Genomic DNA, 14,626 nt, shown 5'->3' with positions numbered 1-14,626 from the left:
GCTGCGATCAGGTCAAGAGAGCTGGTCCAGGGTCTGTTCAGGGCAGAGAGGGCACTCTGTAGAGGTGGAGCAGCTATCGCACTGGAGTCCGTGGCCACAGGGCAGAGACACCGAGCCTTGCTCCCCACACGTCACGCAGCACTGCCTCTGCTTCCTGTACACCACCTTGGGACAGACAGAACTTACAGCTAAGTTGAAATTGGCAACTGACTGTCTAAAAAGATGATGTTAGTGGTAATGATTACCACTAGAGTGGTCTTCATGTTCAGATATTATCAAATATTAAGGATATTCTATGTCCTCTAATAGTACACGTGTGATAAGTATTCTGATGTTCCGTAAGGATAATGATGTGTAACCCCGGACCGTCAGACGACACCTGCTGATCCTGCAGCTACGACTGAGAAAGGGAGGAGTGTGTTATTCTCACCTGTTCCACGGCATGTAAACAGCTACAGAGCTGGGCCTGCAGGCTGAGGACCGACTCCAGCGGCAGTCTGTGCAGTAGCTGGAGTTGGTGCAGTGCTAGATGGGGGTTGTCTCCGCTCCTCAGGCTCTCCAGCGCCTCCTGCAGGAGGGAGGCCTGCCTCTGCGCCTCCTCCTCAGCTTGCCTGGCTCTCTCCGCCTCCATGGCTAACCGTGCTGCGTGGGCGCGAGACTCCTCTGCGTCCGCTTTCAGTGCTGCCCACGACTACAGGGAGAAGGTGCAAACAAACCCGTACAGAAAGCAAATGAATCACACCAGTAAATATCGGCATAATGCTGGTGATTGGTGTTTGGACATTCGGGCCAATCATGGTGCTTCGACACGGCAAACTCCACTCAACCAGGACACCGGACGACTTTAAACAAACTTTCAGAAAAAGACAGAGTACTAACAGTCAGGTTGAGTTGTCAAAATTATGATGAAAAAAACTACACATTCTTTCCTATTATCAACCCAATGCGAGTACAATGTGTTCAAGTGAATTCCGTCATGAGTGAAGCTAGGTTGCCAACTTGGCGAATCTTGTTACTAGACTGAAGCTGTTCACACCGAGATATTTATTTTTCTCTCTGTCGCTCGATTCAACCCTTTGGAATCGCTCTGTCGCTCTGTTTAAATCGCTCATCAACAGGCACAATAATTGACGGACATCTGGGGGCTATAACGTTACGCAATGTCATGATATTTGTCCAATACGAGCCACCGTAGTTGTTTACAAGCTAAGCCTATCAGCGTGCTCCTAATGCGAGCTCTATACCGGTAGTACAGACTTCACTTCATGTCAGCCTGTCAATGAGCTGTCAATGCGGTTTGTTGCCACACAATAAACCAGCGGTTTGTTCCAAGCCAGTGTGATCCTTGACTCACTCTCACACGGCAGCCAATCAGCGTTGAACAGCGAGCGACTGATGCCAGCGTAATTTCGCTCGAGTTGGGATATTTCATCTCGGGCAACGAGCGAATTTTCTCCCTATCGCTCTGTCTCTGTCGCTCTGACGCCCAGCGATTTTTCTCCCGGGCGAATATACGCTCAATCGCTCGTTTGCATTGACTTTGTATGTAAACTCGATGCCAGCGAAAAACTTTAATAGGTCGGTGTGAACGCAGCTTTAGCGACTTTTCAGAACCCCCTGGCGACTTTATTTCTGAAAGGTGGACTAGCGACAAATCTGCCGACTTTCTGACAATGGGGAATAATGTTCATTTCTTGAATCCCAAAGCATTTGCCAATAAATTGGTACGGCTGATGCCGGTTTGCTCTACTTGCTTGTCTAATCCAGAGAGGTCTAATGATCACTGCAGGGGAAATTCCTTCAACGTGACGCAGCCATATCAGCCACGTGCGCACACACACGCACACACGCACACACACACAATCACAACCTACCTACCTGACGTACCTGTGCAGTGTGCCTCCAGTTGTGATCCCACTGCTTCAGTGTCCTGTGAGCTTCCTCCAGCTCCTGTTTGAGCCTGACGGTCTCTGCCTGGCTGGGGCCGGAGGGCAGCAGGGTGGGAGGGGTGCCTGGGGAACCCTGGCCCGAGGGGAAGTGCTCCCAGATACTACTGCTCATACCATTCAGACCTGCAGGGGAGAGAGTAAGACATCAATATCAGCAAACATCCATGTCGCCCCACACCGCACACACAACGTATCCCTTTGATCAACTTCCACAGACCTAAGGAACTATGAGCTGGTCCAAGGAAGCTGCTCTCCGATTGGCTGGGTTGCGACAGGTGCGTGGAGAAGAATGGGGACGCGTGTGGTCTGATTGGGGGAGAGGGCGAAGGCGAGCTGAACGGGGCGGAGCTGCTGAGGGATCCTGGGATATTGACTGGGGCAGAACTCTGAAGCTGGTTTCCTCCTGCAAGGACAAGGGCAATAGTTATCAGGTGTGCGTGAGTGTTGTTGTGTGTCCATGTGTGTTGTACTGTATATACATTTGTACATGCATGTGTGTGTGTGTGTGTGTGTGTGTGTGTGTGTGTTCAATACCCAGCATCACTCCCACACTAGGCAGGGCTGAGCTGCTGTCCAAGCTCCTCTCCAAGGCCGACACCCCAAAATCATTCAGGTCAAGGTCATCCAAGGCCGACTCTACAACAGAGACATACAACATACATATAACATTATAAAACACCAACGCACCATTTGAGATTTTAGCACCGCTCATTATTACAACTTACATGATCATGATCGTGAGGAGATTTGGGAATTTGTGTAGCTCGACTCACCGACAACTGACTCCACCGTCTCGCTGGTGGGGTAGAAGGGCAGAGCGTTGGCGTTCATGCCTGAGGTGACGCCGTGCCCCGGGGGTCCGGGAGGGGCGGGGCTGGGCGGGGTGGCAGCCAGGCTGGAGGGGATGCTGGAGGACAGACTCAAAGGGCTGCCCACCGGCAGAAACACCAGCAAGTCCTGAAGGAGACAGGATGCATGGCAGCAGCAGGATTACAGTCATACCCACAAAAGTCTGTTTCCTGGAGAACATGTGTGGACTAGTGGAAAGCAGCTGCAAGTGTGTTTGCTTCAGGTTGAAAGGCAGACTGTTTTTAAAAGACGGTTTTATCAACTACTCACTCAGCCATTCATGTCTATAAGGGGGGGGGGGGGGTAAAATAAAAAGGATAAAGCGTTGAATAGACACATCTGTACCCTCATATTTAGTTGGTATTATTTGGAGCACAGTCTCCAGACAATAGCTAGGAGACAATAGCTTGAGTATCCTAGGTTTCTGCTAGCCCACTAACTACCCTTGTGTAGATGTGAGTGCTGATCATTGTCAGGCAAAGCAGTCATTCTACCTGTTTGCTATGAGCCGATGCCATTTCTCTGCTGCGCTGCTCCAGAGCAAAACTCCTTTGCTTGGCCTGAAACAACAAGCAAGATGCTGATGACGACATGAACATCAAAACAAGCAGGACAAGCAAAATGCAACAAACGTGTAGTTGCATCTGCAACAAAAATCTCCTACTGGGGGAGCAGGTCTGCGGCCACCGACTTGGCTGATGAGGCAATAGAATAGAGCTTGAGAAACCCAGCACCCTCTGCTGTTTTGTATTGGAATTGCAATGTCAATAAAAAATATATAATTAAAATGTTTTTTACATGTTTTATACTGCGATATTTAGGGTTTAGTTGAAGACTATGAGCAAAGCAAAGAGGGTGGAGATGTTATTTTTGATGTTTGGTTTATAATAATAAGATAATAAAATATAATAATAAGTTCAGTGTTTCTGCCTGTGTTGCTGTCTGTTGTAGTATAAAACCACCTAAAGGGAGAGAAGGTGGTGACATGAAAGTGAGTGAGAAAAGGAGAAAATACTGAATAATGACATCACAACAGTATAATCCTAATGTTAATTTAAAATTAGATATTCCTCTAAATATGGCTAAAAAACAGCCAAACGTCCAAAAAACGTCCAAATTGTTTGCGCCGCCAAAATACCCTTATTTTCCCTACGGGACAAATAAAGCTATATATCTATCTATTTAAAAAGTCTTCCAGCGGCCCTGGTCACACATTGTTCTCAGCATAGGGTATTCAACAAATATGGCAACACTGCGTGACGTAACTCTGCAAGCTCTATTCACCTTATTCTTTGCCCACACATGGACGCTTCCGCATTACGTCATTTCGTAACAGTATTTCCGTTTTAGACTTGCCAAAAACCCCGCAGGCAAGATGGCCGCCCACAGTCCCCTCCTAAACTGGCAGAATAAACTAACATATCTTGGCCAATAAGTATGTAATATGTAACATACAAAATAAAACAACCCGTAATATCTTAATTTTATGAAGAATGCAGAGGACATGTTAAACTTGCATTCCAGGAATATTGTGCTCTAAAGATGACGTTAGTGAAACCCACATAGGTTGCGCCAGGCGCGTAATCTATGTGGGATTCGAAATAACGCATCCGAGATAGAAACGTTATGAATATAGCCACGTTATAAACAACAAACTAACGCTGGTGATCCGTGTGGAAACAGTCTTACTCGAAATGGTTAAAAGTTATATCAATTTGGTCATTCAGTGGCATTTTACTGCCATATAACATAACTAACTAGCGGCTAATATTAGCCACATTAGGCAACTAGCGCTGAACCGGAAGAACAAATACGTTTGCGTTGAACACGGAAGAGAGAAAAAGTGGGCGTGGTGAATAAGGTGAATACAGAGAAGGCCTCAGCCAGTGCCCCACCCCCCTTATCTTTTTCTGCTAAATATCTGTCACTTTAACTTTTTTTCTCTCTTGCTGCAGGACAGGAACCATCTGCAACCCAGCATTTTTTTTACTGAGTAGAGCTCAAAAGTATTTTAATGACCTTTATGGTGTTTTATGTGTTTTTCCCTGTTAAATCAATGAAATTAAACATTAAATTAAAAAAAAATCCAGACTTTTTTCATCTGTTAGTATTCCATATGCCCTATATCGCAGATTCCTCACCTGATCCTCTCTCTCGAATCCCGGTGCCCTGCCGTAACCCCCTTCTCCAGCCCAAGGAGACAGAGGCTCTCCTCCTCCGCCCACATCCTCACACAGAGACAAAACCCGGCCCAGCAGGCCCTGCTCCGCCACACAAGACCCTGCAGAAGGGGAGAAGGGGCCCCCGACAGAACCGCACCCGGGCCGCGGCACCATGTTGTGCACGCTGGGATTCGAGCAGGCGTCCTGGGCGGGAAGTGGGTCTGGGGGTCTGGGGGGTGGAGGGGAGCTGGGTGTGGGGAACGACGGCTCATCAGCAACAAAGGGCTCTGGAAGAGAGCAAGAATCATCTGTGAGAAATTCTGAGGAGGACATTGCTAATAAAAAAAAAAAAGTTCTACCAAAAGTAGAAATATATGATTAGAATATGAATCATCAGATGGTTGTTGGGTAGTGTTTTGAGATGTGCAGCCTTACTTTCTACATGAGCAAAGGCACAGAAGGGCCCTCTGGGACAGCTGCCACACTGCTGCATGTCATTGCACCTAGTGGATTTATAGATCTGTGGCAAAAGAAGAAAACAACCTCTTGTGATCTCTGGTGATGCTGTGCAGTTTCCATTAACTCAATCATAATAATAATAGTAATAATAATCATAATAACAATAATAATAATAATAATAATAATATACCGGTAATCATAATAATAATAATTATTATTTTACCCCCAGCCCACCCCATCCCATTTTCTCCCCAATTGTACTTGTCCAATTCGCGCTGCTAGGTTATCCCAGTCGTTACCCACCCCCTCGGCCGATCTGAGGAGAGTTGTCGACTAGCTCATGCTTCCTCCGATACATGTGCAGCCGCCAGCCTCTTCTTTTCACCTGACAGCAAGGAGCTTCACCGGCAGGATGTAGCGCGTGGTGGATCACACTATTTCCCCCAGCCCCCCCCCCCCAACCAGGCGCCCCGACCGATCAGAGGCGGCACAGTGACCAGGACACATATCCTTAATCCGGCTTCCCACCCGCAGACACGGCCAATTGTGCCTGTATGGACGCCCGACCAAACCTGAGGTAACACGGGGGCTCGAACCTGCGATCCTCCGTGTTGATAGGCAGGGAATCTACCACTGCACTACACAGATGTCCCATTAATGAAATTAATTTCAATAATCAATAAAGGGCACTTTTCTCTTTATCTTTACACTGTTGAAAGTGACAAACCTCAGGGTGGAACTGTTGTTCTGTGCGTGTGTGGCAATACTGGCATCCCTCCGCTCCCTCACATTTACTCGGGTCTCCCCATTCCTCGCTGTGCTTCACTGATGGACATGGCAACGCTCTGCGGCGGCAAGAACACACAGCATTTTTTCACACACTCTTTGGGGCCTGTGCAGACCTGGTTTAACACGGGTGATCGGATCACAAGTGGGCAACTTGTACAGGTGTGTACGCACCCACCATGCATCGAAGACGCATTGAGATCTGATTGCTCAGACCACATTCGGAGGTGGTCCGGGCCGCAGGTGGCCACGTTCTTATGCTTGTGTCCTGGGCCACATTGAAGGACTGCCTACTCAACTGACATCCTCTGCGTAAGCGCAAGTACTGTCGTCCGTACTCATTCGCACGTCGCCAACGGCGTCATGACAAAAGGAAGAAGACGGAACTCGCCACAGAAGAAGAGACTCGGGCCAAATAGAAATGTCCACCCCCCAGACTTGTGGACTGAGCCCTCGCGGGCCTCAATGGAGTTTAGTTTAGTTTAGTGCATTCATTGCTCCCTCCCGCTGGTTAAAACAGCATTGCATTTGGGCTTTGCAAATGGAAATTATATACGTGTTTATTTGCATATAGAGCAAGGAAGTGAGATCCGATCACAAGTGGTCACTTGAGATGCACGTGGAGACACATTCTAATGGCAGGTGTGAACTACTCTCGCGATGCCAGACAATAGGAGATCTCTGTCTACCAATTGTCTGGGGACTTCTTACTGCAAGACAGTTGCTACAATGGCAGAGAGAAGGGCCACGAAAACCCCTACACCCCATTGTCACGTCAACGGGATGATGCTCTCCCCCCACTGCCCCATACAGCGAATCACTTTGTAACACGGAGAGAGCTTTTTAAAACATTGAAAATGGATGTCCCGACTCCCGAGCAACCTTACATTATTTGATTTTGTTTGATCCGTTTACAAGCATGACTTCTGCATGTCACCGCCCCTTCTGCAAGAAGGGGGGTGCCCTAAAGCAGTGGTTCTCAAATGGGGGTCTGGGGACCCCCAGGGGTCCTTGAGGGGGTTCCCAGAAAAAAGGGGGGGTAATTTATTTTTGCTATAATTCCATTCATAAGTAACACAATGACTATTTTGGTCATGGGTTTTATACACTTTCTGTAATAAAACATCTACTGTAAAAGCATCAATCTTATTATCATATGGGGGGACCGTGGGACAAAATCTTATCAAATGGGGGTCTGTGGTCTAAATTTTGTCAGTTTAGGGGTCCTTCATGTGAAGAAATTTGAGAACCACTGCCCTAAAAGGCATTGGATTGGTTCTACAATGCAATTTTTCCCACCCAGTTTTAACAACGAAAGCTGGGTGATTGTCCCCAGTATCTGACTGAGCAAAGCGTTTAGGAGAATGAGAACGGAGTCTACAGCCGTTTTCACACATGCGCTTTATACCGGGAAATGACCAGAAAGCGGTGTAATGCCTTCATGTGTGAAAGTTGTTTTCCGGTATAAGCGCGCCCTCGCGATCGCTGATCTTTTACTACCTCCTAGGTAGTGACAGGACCGGTATGCTGGCAGAGCGACTCAAGTGTGAAACTTGTCAAGTCATTTGCCGGTCCTTCTCTCATGGGCGAGGTGTACACACGGTGCTTAATGTTCCAGCGTGCATAATCTAATCATTGGAGTCAGCGCAGAGTGGGCTTTCAGGGCTGAGTGGGCTATCAGGGCTGAGAGCTGGCGGCACTATTCAGTGCAGGCGGGTTTGATGGTTCATTCATGTGCTGATGTGCGGTCGTTTGGGAGTGGAAGCGCACTCAGTGCTGCACATGATGGCATTTCATTGCGACTTTTTGCGGGCTGTTCTCACTATCGCCTTAATTTGTCTACGTCGCTGTCTACGTTTGAGGAAAAAGCGCGTCAGCAATATTATCAAAAGAGTGGACGCCGGCTCCATGTTTGTTTGTTTTTCTGACTGCCTCTGGCCCCTTGCAGCACAGTTTATATGTCATGACCCCAGCCCACTCCCCCCCCCCGCCCCGCAACATACAGCTTCTTTGACGGCTATTTTCACACATGTGATCCCTCAGGTGTGAAGGGAAATTCTGGGAAACAGCCGTTATTGATTTACAGGCAATGTTCCTGTACGCATGTGTGAAAACGGCTTAGGTGTGAACTCGTACTTTGAGCTGTCCATTTGTGATCGGATCACCGAAACAAGACATGTTAATTGACACGTGCTTTAGGGTTCTTTCTTTGACGTGATGTGATGGGATACCTGTATTTGTGTTTGTGCGGACTGCGCCTCCTGTCTTTGCTGTTATGATAGTACGGACAGGCGTAACCTTGACGGCACAGGCGAGGTGGCTTTTTGCAGAGCTCCGTCTTGTAATGGGACAGCACGTAGGTGTTATCTAAAGACAGACACACAGGGGGAGAAGACCATGAGGCAGGCAGAAGACCAGGGCTGGTCAAGAAACATCACATCAAGTCATTTGACAGTAAAATGATTTGGAGACAGTTCAAACTGTGCTGATGGGTTTTACTATACCAATAACACCAGAGGAGCTGTTGGTCACTGTGTTTATGGTGATGCACCAGGTATGAGAAGCATGGATGGATGAGCATCAAAGTACCCACCCCCACTCACAATAAAAGGCAATCAAGGGCATGTTCGGCTATTTACAAGTTTTCTGAAGTGTGTGCGCCATCTGAAAGGTTTTCTCCAAAGTGGTGGGCATACATAGGAATTCAAAAACAGAAGAAAACAAGACACTTTGGACAAAAACATTTGGACAAAAACAAATGGCGTAATGCAGTGATTCCCAAAGTGTGGGCCGTTGCGGCCCACTAGTGGGCCGTTGAGGTACTACAGGTGGGCCGCGAGTGGTCTGTCAACACTCCTGATTTTCACGGGCAATCAAATGGCTGCAGCAGGGTCAGTTTTAAAGCTACAGTGGAGATCCTGTTATCAGAAGAAACTAGAAGACCTAAGGCATCCATTGCTATCAAGCATAATATGCTAGCTTGTCGGGAAGCTAAATAACGCTCCAAATGTAGGTTAAATTTGGGTGAGGGAAAACTATTTCAAAGGAGTCCCTTGACCTCTCAGCTCAATTTATCTGAATGAAAATTGGTTTAATGGGTACCCCACGAGTCTCCCCTTTACAGATCACGTAGCATTTTTCACAGCCTAAATAGCATTAATAGCTTGTGGATTGATTTCTTCTGTTGTTGCTCATCACATTTTGTTTCAACAAATGTGTTTGCATGCAAATACTTCTGATGAGTGAAAATGTTGACAATCTGGCTTTTGGGCATTTTGCCTCAATTTTTCTATGTGGATGGATTATTAATTTCCCTTATGCCCAAGTTCACATGCTCCGTTAATGAAAAAAAAAAAAAAAGGGAAAATACTTCATCTTAGTCTGGTGTGCTGATCAGAGTTGCGATTAAAGGGTTGGGTGGGCCTCGTAAGATTTTCTGATTTCAAAGTGGGCACATTCTTAAGTTTGGGAACCCCAGGCGTAAATGTAATGTAAAGCGACATCATACTTTTACCTTGCCAGCGTGGCTCCTCACTCAAGATCTTCTCTATAAGGGCGGTGCTGGCTGCCTGTCCCGACTGCCCGTCTCCTCCGCCTCCCTCTGCCGCCCCCGAGCCTCCCTGAGACTCCATCACCTGCACCTCCCTGGAAAAGTCACACGGCAAAGTTTACACTCGGAAAACACAATTACACATAAAACTCATACGACGGCAAAAGATGGCGAGCTTCGTTTGAAAGTGACGTTCCCCGGTGTACCTGATATCGTAAACGGGGCTGCGCAGGTCATGTGATCCGTGAGCAAAGGCACAGTGGGAGCCGTTTTTACTGCAGTGGCCTTTTGCGTCCGTTTCATGGATACACGAGCCGGTCTTGTAGTAGCGGAGGTGGTATCGGCGCTCTGTGTCCCCCGCTGTTCGATGCAGGAATGGACATCTGGAATACACGCATAAGTCGATTATATGCAAAACATGGATACATACAGACAGATGTGTGTTACAGCATATAAATTATTGCTGTACAGCACACTACACAATTTACAGCCCTATAAAAGTGAAATGCTTGTTCCATTTTAAAGGTCTTAGCTGATGAAGACTGTGATGCGGTATTGATTGATTGCAGTATTGTTGACAAAATATACTATTGTAAGTAGAGCTGCAACGATTAATCGAAGATTAATCGATTAGTCGATCGACAGAAAAATAATCCATATCTAATTTGATAATCGATTAATCGTTTTGAGTACGTTTTTAAGAAAAAAAGTCAAAATTCTCTGATTTGAGTGCCTTGCTCTTATGACATCACTGATGTTGTCACAACTTCACATCACTGACGACATCACAATTGCTCTTATGACATCACTGATGTCACAATGCCACGGCCGAGCCCGCCCTGCAGCTCGACCGCTGTGCTGTTATGACATCGCTGATGTCACAACTTTGCATCTTATGACATCACTGATGACATCATCCGTGATTTATGACATGACTGATGACATCATCAGTGATTTATGAGATCACTGATTACATCATCAGTGATGTCACTATGACATCATCAGTGGGACAAAAATTGAAACAGAGCCCACATTGCCAAATTTAGATAGATAGATAGTTAGTTAGTTTTACTGCCACAATGACTTGAATAGTTTTTTGTATAATATATACGTACATAGGACTACCAGTCAACATTTTGGCACACCTGATATTCATGATCTTAAAGCCATTTTGATCTACAGGCTTCTGCTTAAATGCTAGATTTTAAGACAAATATAAACAGTGAAGTTGATGCCTATGTATGGATTTCCAAAGCCTTTGCCTTTCCATCAAGGCGAAGGGGAGCTACTTTAAAGAATCTAAAATATATATTTTTTATTGTAACACTGTTTGGTCACTGAATAATCCCATTTGTGTTATTTCAAAGTTTGGGTGTCTTTACTATTATTCTAAAACATGAAAAATGCCAGTGTCCAAACTTTTGACTGGTAGCGTAAATACGTCAGTGCTCTTTCCATCTCTGGGTGTATTTTCGCTTTCTCTGTGCTAAAGCCATTCTCAGCACAGAGCTAGGAAAGGAATCATCTGAATAGCTCATTGTGCCATCAGCATGTGTCAAAGACATCACAGTCTGGCCCTGTATCAACATACATCTTTTACATTTGCATTCGTCTTTAAATGCCAACCGATGGTTGTCATTGAGGTTGCAATGACTCATACACATTTCTAAATGAGACCCATGGGTGGGAGAACAGCCATGTTCAAGTGCTGATGTCCACCGTGAATAATGGAAATCAGAGACTATTCATCTGAAGTGTTTGACATGACTGACAGTCGTCAACAGGGTGTATCCTCACTCGATGACTTTCCTCCCATCTGAAAAGGGGCGTTTATAACAATTGCTTTGTCATGCAACCAACTGTACAATCACCTGAATCAGATAAACAATTCAAAAAGATTCAAATGTAGGAAGCTTCCTTATGTCAGAGATTAAATAGTGCTGATGTACTGGATAACGGCAAACCTCAAGTAAACCGAGCTATCCGTTATTTTCTAGGAGTTCATAAATGAACATCAGTTCTGGCCATTAGTGGGGATATGGGATGGGAATCCCCAAACATCAGATACAAAGGTCAAATGCTTCGACTCTGGAATATTCTTGTGTGGATGTCTGATCGGAGACTCACTAAACAGATATTTAACTGGGACATCGCCCATAGACATCCCTGGGCAAATGAATTGAAATTTGAAGGATTTGTCATTTATTTTTCACAGCAGGGTTAGTTTGTGATATCCGAGAGACTATGAGTAATATGTTTATTTTGTATAAAGATAAATGGCCTGTTGACTTATGGTATAAAACCAGAGCTAAGAACCTATCGTCTCATATAAAAGAAAGTGACTGTGTAGAGCCCTATGTGAAGTTTGATTTGGATAGACGAGAAAGGTCTCTGTGTGCTCACTTACACTCTGGAACTCTTCCCTTAACACTAGAGACTGGCAGGTTGAATGCTACCCTTGAAGGAGTTAGACTCTGTTTACAATGTGATATATGTGAAATTGAAAATTAAGATTCATTTTCTGTTCTACTGTACTATATATGATGATGCAAGGGATGTACTCTTTAGTCAATTGTCCTCTATTTATGTTGACTATATGGACCGTCACACGGAAATGAGAGACACGGAATCCTGACGAGAAAATGTTTGGAGCTTTTATAGCCTACTCTGTGTGGGTTTCTTTCTCCTCGCCAGAGTGTTGAAAATCTCCACTTTGTCCACGCGCACACACACACACACACACACACACACACACACAGTTAGAAAATAACTCTTCTGGCAGCAGCTCCTCTCCTGCCGCACGCAGGCAGGTAGGAGTCCCCTTTGCGTCAAGAGGGCATCATGGGCATGTCCAGAAAGAACGCAGCCAGAGAGTAATCAGTTTCACCATTTACATAACATTTTTCTTTATTTTTGGTTTATGAAAAGGTTTAAACTACTACCCCTCTGCAAACGATTGAAATATCCATCGGTTTGGGCCTGTTTATAGTGTTTAATCTGATTGAGGTGTTTATATGGAGCATTTTTAATCTGTTTGGGCTTTTAAACCTATTACAATCAGATTACTAGGCTCCATGTATTGTAAATGTGCCTAATGAGGAGGAAGAGAGAGACTGAATGGTCTGAAGGTCTTCTGCCCAATAAGCACACCGGGCCAAAGCACAAGGCTCCTGCAAGATGAGCCAGGACAGCGGGAGGGTAGTCACACCATTTATAGTAAAAACAATCTAAACTATGACTTATATTGGTGTTTTGGTTTTCTTTCTTCCATAACTGCTCATAATTCCTAGTTTTCTGACCCTGTGTGGTTCCCAAAGAGCTCTATGAGAACCACAGGGTCAGGAGACCTTAATAGGGTTCCAGGGTGTCCCCAACAAAATCAAAATAGTTATTTTCAATAACATTTAATTCATTACAAATTATACCAATTATAAAATGTACAAGGATCACTATCGTAAGTATACGTTAGACTCTGACAGCTATAGTCTGACAGCTGTAGAATTCAATACTAAACCAACAAAAAATGGCTGTGATAATATCTTGTCAAATGGGGAGGGGGGGCTTACGCAGAGTGCAGTGAGAGAAACTCAGATCTTAGGTGCACTCACTCATCTCCATCGGGGCAGGTGCCTGTTCCCTCATCATATTTGGTACAGTAGACGTCTGGGCTATAGTTGAATGTCCCGTCCCGTCTGCGGATGGGCCTGCGGCGCCGCTGGTTCAGGAAGTGCCAGTGGAAACAGGCAAAAGGCCGGTGCTGTGTACATTTATGCTGCACAAACAGAGGGCACTGCTCAGTTCTGAACTCCTTCAGATATCTGGGAGGGAAACAAGGAGGGAGAAGGGAATTGTTGACAAATGTATTGCATTTTACAGCAAACTACACCCACTTCCATCTGTAAATAGCAAGGAAGAGGCCGACTGCCTCTTTATTTGCAGTATTATTTTCAATGTATCTGGTTGTTGTAATAAGGCTAATTTATTCCATACTAGTGTGTGTGTCTGCTTGTCTTCTTATCTCTTACCTAGCGTTACATTCTGCTGCTACGAACCAATTTCCCTACAGGCATAATTGAAGATCCCCGAGTAGTTTATACGTTAATTTAATACAAGTCTTTAACCAGGTCTGAACAGGGCCAATACATATTCCAATCCAGACCATTTCAGACACAGACACAACTTGATTTATGCAATGCCACAAAGTGTGTAACAAGTAGTGAGTAACGTTAACGTTTAGGCCTCCTTAACGAGACCTGCCAAACTTTCTATGCACAATGTAAATTAGTACTGAATAGCAATGGTTAGGTAATGTCTAACAATAGCAAATTTGCCATTAACTTATTTTTTATTCATACAAGTTAAATGTAGTTTGCTATATGCAAGTGCACGTGAGATTGTGTACACTTTAGCTAGCTAATCCAGCTAGCTGGCTAGCTACGTACGTACGTGTAATGTTGAGGTTTCTCGGGCTGTACGTTCAACACGGTAGCGGGAGACGTCGAGCCCCCTGCGGGCGAAGATGAGGAAGACGAGGATGCCCCCCCGGTAGTCGTCCCTCCCGAAGATGACGGGGGCTGTGTGTGTGTTTTAGACATTTTCCCCCGTTTGAAGCCTATCCACAAGAACCTTGTTTTTAGCTTACTGGCTAACTATTCTTGTTAGCTTCGAAATCCGCATTCTACAATGATGTGAGCTTGCGCAGGCCAGGCAGGAGGAAGTAGAAGCAGTCACCGCACGGAACTATGGGGGGTGAAGTCCAATTATAACTAATTGAACTACAGTGAAGATCAAGAAACACACATTATACACAGCAATTATTAATCACAGTGCTACTACACACCTCCCTTTTCTTATTACAAAACAATACACGA

At 45.4% G+C, this 14,626-nt stretch overlaps 1 protein-coding gene across 4 annotated transcripts; it reads right to left on the bottom strand.

Annotated features, from left to right (window-relative positions):
* Window positions 1–5: 5 nt before the first annotated feature.
* On the bottom strand, window positions 6–14,350 carry unk (unk zinc finger; the record flags this gene model as incomplete). Of its 4 annotated transcripts, none has more annotated exons than XM_083635381.1 (15): window positions 6–165; window positions 431–691; window positions 1,879–2,072; window positions 2,167–2,352; window positions 2,484–2,585; window positions 2,723–2,906; window positions 3,293–3,358; window positions 4,940–5,247; window positions 5,396–5,480; window positions 6,147–6,264; window positions 8,437–8,572; window positions 9,714–9,850; window positions 9,962–10,138; window positions 13,364–13,573; window positions 14,202–14,350. In XM_083635381.1, 15 exons carry the CDS (start codon window positions 14,348–14,350, stop codon window positions 13–15), a joined length of 2,466 nt encoding a protein of 821 aa, XP_083491507.1. In that variant the 3' UTR covers window positions 6–12. The 4 variants fall into 4 exon arrangements, with proteins under 4 accessions (XP_083491507.1, XP_083491509.1, XP_083491508.1 ...); XM_083635383.1 differs by having other exon boundaries at window positions 1,888–2,072; XM_083635382.1 differs by having other exon boundaries at window positions 9,720–9,850.
* Window positions 14,351–14,626: the final 276 nt, after the last annotated feature.

Source organism: Poromitra crassiceps (genome assembly GCF_964638095.1).
Source record: "Poromitra crassiceps genome assembly, chromosome: 4".
NCBI classification, from domain to species: Eukaryota; Metazoa; Chordata; class Actinopteri; order Beryciformes; family Melamphaidae; genus Poromitra; species Poromitra crassiceps.
The sequence above is the reverse complement of the archived record's forward strand: the minus strand, read 5'-3'. Positions and strand labels throughout refer to the sequence as shown.